The 13,359-nt window shown below is 41.4% G+C and overlaps 1 protein-coding gene and 1 long non-coding RNA gene across 2 annotated transcripts in view; one reads left to right on the top strand and one right to left on the bottom strand.

Annotated features, from left to right (window-relative positions):
- Positions 1-2,909: 2,909 nt before the first annotated feature.
- DCTPP1 (dCTP pyrophosphatase 1) lies at positions 2,910-7,602 on the bottom strand. Its single transcript, XM_001371171.4, has 3 exons — positions 7,310-7,602; positions 5,806-5,916; positions 2,910-3,474 (listed from the first exon to the last, which is right to left on the bottom strand). The coding sequence occupies exons 1-3, from the start codon at positions 7,423-7,425 to the stop codon at positions 3,159-3,161; spliced, it is 543 nt and encodes a 180-aa protein (XP_001371208.1). The 5' UTR covers positions 7,426-7,602; the 3' UTR covers positions 2,910-3,158.
- Positions 3,428-13,359, top strand: part of LOC103092818 (uncharacterized) — a 27,591-nt gene continuing 17,659 nt past the window's right edge. Inside the window, exons 1-2 of the long non-coding RNA XR_469949.3 lie at positions 3,428-3,634; positions 7,823-7,954. This is a non-coding gene — a long non-coding RNA (uncharacterized LOC103092818). The remainder of the gene's footprint in view (positions 3,635-7,822; positions 7,955-13,359) is intronic.

Genomic DNA, 13,359 nt, shown 5'->3' with positions numbered 1-13,359 from the left:
AGAAGGAAATGACAAACCACTCTACTCGGGATCTTTGCCAAGAAAACCTCCAATGGAGCTCTGGAAGAGTTGGACAAGAGTAAACAAGGAAGACTTCCTGCTGTTTGCTGTCAAGTTTTCTCAACTCATGTTCAACATGGTGACTCTTGAGATCACAGATTTAGGGCCTGATTGAGGTTTAGAGTTCGAAGCGGCATCAGAGGTCTAGTCCAACTCTCTTTGGACAGGTTAGGAAACCCCACAAAAAGAAACGACTCGGCTGATGTCACCTAAATTAGGCTGGGATTCCAAAGGCAAGCAATCTCTGCACATCCCCTTCCTGCCCAGCAACACCTTCCACGTGGGAGAGGGCAAGGACAAGAAATCCCAATGAGGAGCAGAGGGAAGGAGAGGGCTCCCTGCTAGTATCCAGTTCTAGACCTCCCTCTCCCAGGGCTGGAGCTCCCTCCCTTTCCTCTGTTGTGGTCACAAAGGAAATGAGGCTCTTCTGTTTGGCATTCTCCAACCTCCTTCCTTGGCTCAGACACAATAACTTCCAAACCTGCCTTCAGCTCAGTTCCCTTGTGGAGTCCAGGCCTTGTCCTTTTACCCCTGTGAAGCTGCTGGACCTGGATCCAGTCTGTTTGGAAGCAGTAATTGAGTGCCCCCAGCCAGACTGTCCTACTTTCAGCTGGATCCAAAACTTGGGATTTGCCCGGAGGCCCCTAGGCAAGCTAGTCCTCCCAGCCCTTCATGTAACTCGAGCTTTTCATTGCTGGCTGTAGCATCATTTCCCACACTACCTGGGAAGCCTTAGCACGGGCTATAGTCTCCAACGTTTTATGGAGGCTCAGAGGTAAAATGAAAAAAAAGCAGAGCCTCAAATCCAAACGTGCTGACTTTATATAATAAACTGTCCTTTCGACAAATCAACAAGCAGTTACACACCACTGTGTGTCAGGCAATGGGAATATAATGGCAAGGAAGAAAACCCACCCTCAAAGAACTTCCCTGCTAGCAGGGAGATGATGTGTATGAGGGGTCAAGATGAATACGCCACCATGTCACAGCAGCTTTCTTTTAGGCTTTTGAATTGCTGGGAAAAATCTTATGGGCCATCTGGGTGCTACTGGCAGAAACAAAAGGCCTCACCATCTTTATACTCTGGAGAATTGTCCCTCATTAGCAACGGACCCAGTTGGGTCTTGGGTCTTCCAAAGAGAGATTTCTTCCACCCCTACCATTCATAGTCAACTTTTTTTTTTCTTAATTAAAACCCTTTAACTCCAAGGCAGAAGGGCTAGGCAATGGGGGTCAAGTGACTTGCCCAGGGTCACACAGCTGGGAAGTGTCTGAGGCCAGATTTGAACCTAGGACTTCCCATTCTAGGCTTGGCTCTCAATCCACTGAGCTACCCAGCTGCCCCCTAATCAGTCAACATTTATTAAGTGCCTATTATGTGCCAGGAACTGGGCTAAACTCAGGATACACACAAAAAAAGGCAAAAGGCAATTCCTTCTCTCAAGGAACTCACAATTTAACAGGGAGACATGTAAACAAAGTAAGCTAATGTAAGATTAAAATTAATATCCAATAACTCCAAGTATTATATTTTATAAGATTTATTAACAGTCACTTGAAGTAGAGGAAATAAAGACGAAAGTAAAAGCCTGAGTAAAGAGAAGTTTTCCTAACCTCAAGGGCAGGGTTACAGAAACTTTATCTCCAAAGGTAAGGCTGTAAAGTGAGGACAAAAGTGGGATTCTGGGAAATGGAATCCTGGGGTACAAAATTTCTAATTACTATAAAAGTATGCTATCAAAAAACTGGGTTACAAGAGCTAGGGTAGCTAGAGGGCTCTGTGGATAGACCTAGCCAAGTCTAGAGATGGGAGGTCCTGAGTTTAAATCTAGCCTCTGACACTTCCTAGATGTGTGACCCCAGGCAAGCCACATAAGCCCCATTACCTAACCCTTAGGACACTTTTGCCTTGGAACCAATACTTAGTAGCCATTATAAGGCAGGTGAAGGTTTAAAAAAAAAAAGCTATAGTTAGCTACAGGATAAATAGGATATAATAAAGAAAAGGCACTAAAATTAAGAGGAGCTGGGAAGGCTCCATGTAGAAGGTGGGCTTTTCATGGGACTTGGGAGGAAGCCAATGAGTAGAGGAGGGAGCTTTCCAGGCATGGGGAATAGCTAGAGAAAGTATCTGGAGCTAAGAGATGGAGTGTCTTATTTGTGGATCAGCCAGGAGATGGGTGCCACCGAAACAGTAAAGTGTAAGGAGGCTGGAAAGGTAGGAGATGAAAGGCTTTGAATGCCAAACAGGAGCCCTGCGTTTGAGTGAAGGAAGGTGGACGCCATTAATTGGGTTACTATTCAGGCTCCACTTGCAAGATTCCCCAAGAAGCACTATGTTCTTAGACTTAGATTGTGTGTATGTGTGTGTGGCTTTGGATGAGTCACCTCCCTAGGCTTCAGGGCAGAGAAGGCCTTATTTTCCCATCTATCAAATGAAAAGAGATCATCTATGCTAACCTCCCTCACAAGCATTTTTACTAAAAAAAAAATTCCCCCCCAGTTACATGATTCTTGTAATCTCCTTTCCCCTGGAGTTGACAAGCAATTTCACTGGGTTATACAGAGAGTATTACTCAAATCCTCCTCACAAGTATTTTAAGAATCAACTATAGAACTAATGAATTGGAAGCAAATGTAGATTATTTGACCAGTCCAGTTCTTTCATTTTACAGATAAGAACTGACTTACTCAAGCTAAGGGAGCCCTTTAGAAAAAGTAAGGGGTATCCTATAGACTTATGGTTCTTTTGGGGGTCTCCAAAGCCCCCACCTCTCCCTGTTTAATAAAAATGACTTCTTCAGTCATATCTTTTCCTCTTTCCCATCCAAGTAACAGCAAAGAATAACTTCATCCCAAACCGTTTTATTAAAGAAAAAATAACTGAGGATTCCATTCCCTCCTCCGGTGGAATTTAGGAGGGCTGGAGGAATCTTGTGTTTCTAAGATCTAGGAACACAATTAAAGGAGGCTTTGAGAAGGTTTTTGGGTCTGTGTTCTCCCAGTGGATTCCCTTTCCTGGCAGTCCCTCAGCAGCACTGCTGGTCAGTCCCATGAATTTCAGGCCTAGTCCAGGTCCACACTCTGGTCCGTGTTCTTTAGCTGGTAGCCTCCTCTCCTCTGGAGACAGGTGCACATTCAGTGGCTCCTGTGGCAGGGCCAAGGCTCTCAGCCTTCGGTGTGGCTCCGTGCGGCAACTCTGTGTACTTGCAGGAAGAGCCACGAGCAAGGTGGACTGGGTAGTGGCGCCGGTTGGTCTCCATCTTGGCCAGCACAGCCTGTGGCAGGTCAATATGACATCGTGATGCCAAGGCAACCAGGTAGATAAGGACATCACTGAGTTCCTCACCTAAGGCCCCTCGTTCTGCTTCAGACCAGGACAGGGGTCCAGGTCCACCATCAGGCTTCCACTGACTGATGGGAAAATGAGACAAACACAGAGGTAGATGTTAGTAGCAGGCCTTGACTGAAAGCCCTAAACCAAGCCTGACAACCACAGCTTCATCCGCCTCTTCAACTGTCTCCAAACTCCAAACCCCAAAATCCAAGCTCCAGGCCCTGCTCTCTTTATTTGGTGAGTTTGATGTTCAAGGTAATCCCATCCAAAATTGAGTTTTCCCTCTAACCAAACCAGCCCATTCCCCCAAGCTTAAAGCCTTCCCAATTATTCCTCTTTAGTTTCTCTTCAATCATTCTGGACTGATATTTTTATTCCATACCTCACTATTTCCTGCCTTTCCTTATGCAATGAATAACTGGTAGTTTAAAAAAAATAAATCTTATTTTCAAAAGGAAGATGCAATTTTCCACATGCTTTACTCCACTGATGAGAAAGCATGAGCTGTGTGCGGGTGCATGAGTGACTCACACACTCACACACATACACACAATTTACCAACATGTGGAGTCAAGCAAAACAAATTCTTGCACTGGCCTCATTCTGTACTGAGTCCATCTCTCAGGATGTGGGTGGCATGTTTCATTATGAGCCCTCTAAAAGAATGGTGTCAACCTCAAATAGAAACAGGTCCACTCAACTGTCCACAAGAATCTGTTTATTGCACACTGTCTTAAAAAACCACATAGTATCTATGTTGTTATAGTTTTGTTTAATCTGTGAAATACTTCCCAATTACTTTTTTTTAAACCTTTACCTTCCATCTTAGAAGCAATACTGTGTATTGGTTCCAACTCAGAAGAGCTGTAAAGGTTAGGCAATGGGGATCAAGTGACTCGCCCAGAGTCACCAAGATAGAAAGTGTCTGAAATCCAATTTGAACCCAAGATCTCCCATCTATGGGCCTGACTCTCAATCCACTGAGCCACCCAGCTGCCCCCCCCCCCCCCCATTACTTTTAAATCTGGTTCAGACTGTGAGGTCACAATCATCACCTATGTCCTAGAATTGTAGTTGATCAATGTTTCCCAGTCTGAAAACTCTTTAACTTCATTATCTTTTAATATCTCCCCCCTCCCCTACAATAAGTCTACAAGTCCCATCCATTCTATTTCTGAAATGTCTTTAGTATCTGTCCATTCCCATCCATGGCTACCTCACTCCAAAAATTTGTCACCTCTTGCCTGAACTACTATAAAAAATGTAACTGGTCTCCCTTCCTCTGGTCTCTTCCTTCTAAAATGCATCTTTCCCTTACTGAATTTCCTAATACACAGATCTAATGACATCAGACCTCCTTTGCTCGGAGCTTTTCATGGCTCCCCCACTACTTGGGGATGAAGTACAAAATCCTTAGCCAGACAGATGGGCTTCCTGTTATATGGCCCTGTCAATCCTTTTATAGTGTTATTTCCAATTATTACTCTTTACTTTCTCTTCAGTCATATTGGACCATTTGCTAGTTGTATTATATTCCTCACTATTTCCTGCCTTTACTTATGAAATTAATATTTGGGGTCCCACCCCATCATTTCCACATATCAAAATCCTACCTGTTTTTCAAGGCTCAGCTCAAATGCCACTCCCATGAAGTCAGGAATACTCTTTCCCTCCTCAGAAGGAACACAGTTCTTAGTACCTCTCCTATGCACTTATAAAATTCTGCCTTGTATTTTTCACAAAATGTTTTTATCAACAATATTTTTATTTCACTAAATATTTTCATATTACATATAAACAAATTTTAAATTCATTCCCCTGTCTCAAACCCTTATTTTCTGTCTTAGAATCAATACTGTGTACTGGTTCCAAGGCAGAAGTGCTAGGCAATGGGAATTAAGCAACTTCCCCAAAGGTCATAAAGCTAGGAAGTATCGATGCCACATTTGAATCCAGGACCTCCCTTCTCTAGGCTGGGCTCTAAATCCACTGAGCCACTTTGGCTGCCTCATCTTTAAACATTTTTGAGTTCCAAATTCTCTCCTTCCTACTCCTCCTTGAGAAGGCAGATTGTACATGTAAAGTAACGTAAATATTTGTATATTAGCTATGTTGCAAAAGAAAACACATTAAGCCCCAGCTCTCCACCACCCCAGGAGAGAAAAATAAAGGAAAAATATATGCTTCAATTTACATTCAGAGTTCATGTATTTCATAACATATGATTTATTGATTCTCCCTGTGCCTCATAAGTCTTTACATTCCCCACTGCACCATACTGCAAAGATAAAGCCCCCATAGATGAATTCAGCACTAGCACCCCAAGAGCAAGTGATGCCACAGTGAGATGGGAAAAAAAGGTCCCAAAGCATCCATTCTTCCCCACCTGTCCCAGTCCCATTACTCACAAGAGCTCCGCCAGCTCTCCCACTTCCCCAACAAGGGCCAGGAGGAGGTTCCGTGGTTTATGGAACTGGTCCCAATCTCGTTCAGCTACAAACTCTGACTGGAGGCGCCGACTACAGAGGAGAGAACAGGAAATTGGAAGAGGGAGCCAGAGACAAAGTCAGGAAGCAGCAAGGCAGGTGCAAAGAATTGTCAGAACTAGAGGGGATCTTGGGGAAAATGTATTCCAAATCCTTCATTTTAGGGAGGGGTAAACTGAGGACAACAAGAGGGAAGTGACTCATCAAGATAACAAAGCTACCGGGGACAATGCTGGGCCAGGAAGCTAGATTTCTTTTTTTTTCTTTGTTTTCCTCCTGATTCTTAGTTCTATGCGGTTTTCCTTCTATTATAAGCTGAGGAAAATGTTTTATGGGCTCTTCTTTCATATCTTGTTGAATTCCCACTCATCTTTTAACACCCAATTCAAGTGCCAAGTCCTCCAGGAACCCTCCTCCTCAGATTACCATAGCACTGCCCCTACCATACAGGGGATGGAAGTGGAAGCTGCTTCATACCCTCCCCACTATAAACTACATGAGGGCAGGAACTTGGTCTTACACAAACTTTGCATTTTCTGTGGCACCTATCACAGTCCTCTGCACACAGATGATACTCAAAACAACTCACATTTCCATAAATACTTTGAAAGAGGCTTTCTTCATAAAGATGAGTCATTGGTTTAAGAGAGGGAAAAGTCCCATCCCCTAATTTTACAGCTTTAAAGAGGTCCTACAAAGTAGTAAAAGGACAGCCAGCATTTGAACCCAGGTCTTCTGACACCAATTCCTACTATCGCCTCCCTCAGGTGTTTAATACCATCCTCATTTTACAGAAGAGGAAATTGAGACTCTAGACTAGACTGAGTAAAATCAACCTAAATTCACAAAGCAACTATTAGTCAAGACCGTAATAATAGCACTTATACAGGGCTTTTTAGGTTTGCAAAGTTCTTTAAAAACGTCTTCCAACAACCCTGGAAAGTAGATCCTATTATTATCATTCCGGATTTTGTATTTTGTGTGTGTGTGTGCACTCAATGAAACGGACGGACCTTAGGCAAGTATCAGTCTTTCTACGAATCTCGTTTTTTTCACTCGTATAATTTATATGTAAAAAGTACCATGGCAGAGAGGACTTGAGACCTAGGTTCGAGTTCTGGCTGGGTGAACCGGGACAAATCTCTTAACTACACAGAGCGCCAGGCGACTGGGGCTACCAATAGCAGAGGAAGTGCTAACCAGCACTGGTAGAGGGTGTTTCCTCACATGGGCGTTCCTAATAATAATAATTACGAAATAATAGAAGACTAGGCTTTCTCAAAATTGCACTTTGGTGTAGGCAGAGCATCACTAGGTAGCAATAAAGCTTGAATTCAGCAGGAACGCCTTCCCACCCACCCCTTTATCGCCCCTTGAGGATTGGGGTGGGCAGCATTCCTGAGTGGGAGGAGGGGGTGCATCTCACATGTCTTCCAGCGTGGGCTCCGGGCTGAAGCTAAATGGGGTATTGCACCCCGCTCCCGCTGCTGCTGCTGGTTCCGCAGCTGCTGCCGTGCTCTCGGGGTCGCTGCCCCCTAGCATGATGCTGCAGAGCGAAGGGGAGACTCGGCGCCGCAAAGGACCCACTTACTCGGAAGCCACGTGCAGCTTCCCCACCTCTGTCTCTGCCCCTCCCCCTCCGCGGACCCGGGCTTTCTAGGGCTCCAATCCCCTAGCGCTCATTCTCGTGACGCAGGCGCAGAAGGGTAAAGTGGGGCAGTAATGAGGCGGGTCAAGACGGAAGAAAGAGCCAACCACATATCAAACTTTTCTCCCGGGCTCACAAATAAACCAATCAGCAAACCTCACGCTCTAACTCTTGAATGGGTTGGTCTAGAGCCCGGCAGATGGGCAAGAATTGGACTATGATAGAGGTGAGGGGTGAACGTCTCCAGAGGGAGGGGCGAGAGCTCTTAAAGGGTCCCTTGTTAAACCCTAGGGTACCATCGACCAGATGAAACACAAGAAAGGACTAGAAGTGAGAACTAGAGCGCAAGCGCAAACGAAAAAAAAAAAAGCCGTACCTGGGCCAGGGGCGACAACTAGATTGATCACCAGATGGCGTCAGGAAGTAAGTATCCTGGAAAGGTGCCTAGAAGATCATGGCATCAGTCTACAAGCATTTATTAAAACTCCTGATGTGTACTATACAGTACATATATACCTGTATACCAGGAGCTAAGTCTGTTTAGGCATCTTGCCATCCGCCCTGCCCCGGCAGCACTTCCTCTTTTGCTCAGAAAATAATAATCGAGGGTTAAACTCCTTCCCTTAGTCACCATTTCCCATTCTGCTACTTGAATGTAAGTATTTATATTCCCAGAATCATTTGGTTCATGGCACATAGTAGGTTCTTAATAAATGCAGATTGGTTGATTGATTATGTACACAGATATGTCAAGATAATATACATATATGTATATAAGGTTATTTAGTCATTTTAGCTGTGTCCAACTCTTGGTGACCCCATTTGGAATTTTCTTGCCAGAGATACTGGAGTGGCTGGCCATTTCTTTCTCCAGCTCATTTTACAGATGAGGAAACTGAGGCAAAAAGTGCTAAGTGACTTGCCTAGAGTCACACAGCTATTATGTGTCTGAGGCTAGATTTGGATTCAGGTCTTACACACACATGTACATACACACACACAGAGCAAATACAAAGTAATGGTGGAGGGGCAGCTAGGTGGCACAATGGATAGAGTACCAGATGTGGAGTTGGGAGAACCTAGGTTCAACATTGGCCTCAGATATTTCCTAGTTGTGTGACTTTGGTCAAGTCACAATTGCCTACCCCTTGTGGCTATTCTGTCTTACAATTGATACTAAGAAGGTAAGGGTTAAAAAAAATAATGGGGAGCAGGGTTATTAACAACTAGGAGGCTCAAGAAAAGCCTATATAAACTGGTACTTGAGTTAAGCTTTGAAAGAATCTAGGGGGTGCAGCTGGGTAGCTCAGAGGATTGAGAGTCAGGCCTAGAGATGGGAGGTCCTAGGTTCAAAGGTGACCTCAGACACTTCCTAGCTGTTGTGACCCTGGGCAAGTCACTTAACCCCCATTGCCTAACCCTTATCGTTCTTCTGCCTTGGAGCCAATACACAGTATTGACTCCAAGATGGAAGGTAAGGGTTTCTTAAAAAAAAAAAAAAAAGAATCTAGGAATTCTTGCTTTTTTGTGCATAGCTCCAAACTGAATTCCAGAATAACTGGAACAATTCCTAGTGGTACTTGTATTCCTTTTTTCCTACTATAGTCCCACAACAATATTTGTCATTGACCTTTTTGCCATTATATCAGGTAGAAAATCAAAATTGCTTTTTTTGAATTTCTCTAGTTAATAATGATTTGGACCATTTTTAAAATATGGTCAATAATAATTTGGATATATTCCTTTGAGAATGGAGGTACTATTCTTTTAGTCTCCTCAGTTCTTAACTTTGACATTTTTGACCCTTGTTCTCCCCTACTCCTATATTTAATATATAGCCAAACAGTGCCATTTCTACCTCTTCAACAGCTCTCATGTAGGACTCCTCTTTCTGCTGGATTAACTATCATCTTACCTGAGGCCTTCCTCACCTATGTTTCAAGCCTCCCTATTGAATCCATCCTTCTCCACTGGTATCAGTGATTTTGCTTAACTAGAGATTTGGTCTTGTCATTCTAGCTGCTCCGTTTTGCTTCAAGAATAAAATATAGGGAGCAGCTGGGTGGCTCAATAGATTGAGAACCAGGTCCAGAGATGGGAGATCCCGGGTTCAGATCTGATCTCAGAAACTTCCTAGTTGTGTGGCCCTGGGCAAGTCACTTAACCCTCATTGCCTAGTCCTTACAGCTCTTCTGAGTTGAAATCAATACACAGTTTTGTGTCTAAGATGGAAGGAAAGGATTAAAAAAAAGAATAAAATAAACTTTTTTTTAATAGCTTTTAAAGCCTTTTAAGACTCCCCTGAAACTATCTTTAAACCTCATTTTACATTACTTTTCTCTGCTCCCCTTCTGGCAAAATAGAGTCTTCCCTTTACAATCTGATTTGATATCACAAAATAATCACTTATATACCATAGAAGGTGAGAAGAATATGCATTTTATAACGAAACTTATATTATAATTTGTTTCTTTGGTATGTTGTGATGTATCTTGTCTAATCCTAAATGTCATTTCCTCCCTCATCTCCTTTCTATTTCCAAGGGTACCCTTTGATTATCAAATGATTGAAGATTTTCTAGCTAGCTTTCTTTAAGGATTTTAAAGAACTTCTGATTATAAATTTTAGAAGCACAACTTTGGCATTAGATGATTAGTCTTCTAGTTTTGTTCATCATCACTTCCCTTTTGAGGCATCCAGTGCCTACTCCTTCCTGTTCCCCAAACACATCTTGCCTTTTCTTATTTTCTTGTTCTTACTGGTATGTCTACCTGGAATGCCCCCTCTTCTCCCATCTCTACCTATCAAAATACTATTTAGTTCTCCATACCCAATGCTTGAGGACAAAACAAGGATCAATGGGCAGAGTATAAGGAAGAATGTTGCTGCTCAACAATGGAAAGGATTTTCTCAGGAGGTTACTCATCACTGGAGGTATTTAAAAACCAAGAAAACACAGTCCTTGTCTTCTGTCTTAGAATCAATACAGTGGTAAGGGCTAGGCAAAGGGGGTTAAATGACTTGCCCAGTGTCACAGAGCTAGGAAGTGTCCAAGGCCACATTCAAATCTGGGACCTCCTTTCTCTGGGCCTGACTTTCAATCCACTGAGCCACCTAGCTGCTTGGCCACTGGATGTATTTTTGAAGAGGATTGATTACTACTCTCTGGGAATGTAAATGCAACATATCAAGTTAGAGTTGGATTTAACACAATGTCTACTAAATAAATACCTAATAAATAATGATAAAATACCTAATGAATACTTGTTGATTGTTGACTGACTAAATGAATCCAGATTCTCTTTTAATTCTAGGATTTTAGTAGATGCTATCTCCTTTAGAAAGCCTCCCCTGATCATATAAACTGAAAGAATCTGAATTATTTTCTAAGAGCCTTTCCAAATCTAAATTTATGATCCTTTATAAGCTGTTCTTTTTTTTGTTACACATATCACATAATGATTTGTTTTAGAATTAATTGTGCACTTGTCTTTTGTCCATCTATTAAACCTTAAACTCCCTGAGGGCTGGAACCATATCTTATTCACCCAGCTCCCTCCATAACTTTGACTCAGAGCCTTGTAAATCACTTCGCTTAAATTCAATTCACCAAATATTTCATTTATTGTTTAAAACTTTTTTTGTGTACTTAACAGCTCTGAGAATAGAATAAGAGGATTGATTATGAAACTATAAATCTCTACAAATTGTATACAGCTTACTTCTTTTAATTTACTTAATAAATTCAACATGCTCTTTTGAAAGTTGTTCTGCTTTAAGAACCTTTTCTTTAATACCTACTAAGTATAAGGCACCATGATGAATGGAAAATAATGTCTACTCAGAAGAATTATCCATTTTACTGAGAAATACAATTATATATATGGATTGGAACTGTGATTTCATTGGTATATGGAATTCCGTAAGAATAAACTCTTTCCAAAACAGATTGGGACCCATTCCACAATTATAGTCTTTGAGAGTTACCTGAATCACTAAGACATTAAATGAATTGCATGAGATCCTAGCTTTGGAGCTGGAAGAAACATCAGAGTCCATGAGCCCAATCCTCATTTTACAGGTGAGGAAACTGAGGCATGGGAATTCAGCCAGGGTCATACAAGTAGTGTCAGGTAGGAGTTGAACCTGAGTCTTTCTGACTCCAAATTCAACCCTACCCACTATTCTATGCTGCTTCTCACAAAGCCAATATGTATCAAATACAGGACTTGAATACAGGGCCTGGTTCTTTATCTATTAAGCCATGTTGATACTCTACAACATTTAAGTAGGCAAATAAATACAAGATAATTTAAAGGATTTAGGGCAGGGTTCAAAGGAGGCTTTGAGGACTAGAGAGAACCCAAGGTAAACCTTGAAGGAAGATAAGAACTCAAACTATGATGAAGAAGAAATGCTTTCCAATCATGGGAAACATGGACTCAGGAGATAAAATGTCAAGTTTAGGAATCAACCAGTTATCTAATATGTCTGGAACAAAGAGTATGTGAATGGGAATAATATAAAATAAAAATGGAAGGATAGGATTAATAAAGCAATAAATAAGTATTAATTAACTATCTGTGCTAAACCAGATTGTAGAAAGCCTAAACTGTTATGCTAAGAAATTTCTATTGAATTTAGTAATTATTCTATGACTCTAGGGAGTCATTGAGGGTCTTTGAACAGTAGATACTTGGGTGAATCGGTGTATTAGGAAGATTATTTTAACATTTCTGTGGAGGATGGATTGGAGAGGGAAGATACTGGGAGAAAGGAGACCACGTAGGAACTGTAGCCTAGATTAGAGATGATTCATCTAAACTGGAATGAAAGATCACAAGGCAATAAAAATAATGATCAGTAATGGTACATGGAAAACCAAATCTAAAACCAATTGGAAATTAAACAATATGATACTCCAAAATCGTTTAGTTAAAGAAGAAATCATAGAAACAATAATTTCATCGAGGAAAATGACAATGGCGAGACATCCTTTCAAACCTTTTGGGATGCAGCCAAAGCGGTAAGCAGAGGTAAATTCATATCCCTGAATGCTTATATTAACAAACTAGGGAGAGCAGAGATCAATCAACTGGAAATGCAAATGAAAAAACTCAAAAGCGATCAAATTAAAACCCCCCAGCAGAAAACCAAACTAAAATCCTAAAAATCAAGGGAGAAATTAATAAAATCGAAAGTGATAGAACTATTGATTTAATAAATAAGACAAGAAGCTGGTACTTTGAAAAAACAAACAAAATAGACAAAGTACTGGTCAATCTAATTAAAAAAAGGAAGGAAGAAAAGCAAATTAACAGCATTAAAGATGAAAAGGGGGACAGCACCTCCGATGAAGAGGAAATTAAGGCAATCATTAGAAATTACTTTGCCCAATTATATGGCAATAAATACACCAATTTAGGAGATATGGATGAATATATACAAAAATACAAACTGCCTAGACTAACAGAAGAGGAAATAGACTTCTTAAATAATCCCATATCAGAAAATGAAATCCAACAAGCCATCAAAGAACTTCCTAAGAAAAAATCCCCAGGGCCTGATGGATTCACCAGTGAATTCTATCAAACATTCAGAGAACAGTTAATCCCAATACTATACAAACTATTTGACATAATAAGCAAAGAGGGAGTTCTACCAAACTCCTTTTACGACACAAACATGGTACTGATTCCAAAACCAGGTAGGTCAAAAACAGAGAAAGAAAACTATAGACCAATCTCCCTAATGAATATAGATGCAAAAATCTTAAATAGGATACTAGCAAAAAGACTCCAGCAAGTGATCAGAAGGATCATTCACCA

This window comes from Monodelphis domestica, chromosome 7, assembly GCF_027887165.1.
Source record: "Monodelphis domestica isolate mMonDom1 chromosome 7, mMonDom1.pri, whole genome shotgun sequence".
Taxonomy (NCBI): Eukaryota; Metazoa; Chordata; class Mammalia; order Didelphimorphia; family Didelphidae; genus Monodelphis; species Monodelphis domestica.
Note: the sequence above shows the minus strand (reverse complement) of the source record. Positions and strands in the feature narration are given on the sequence as shown.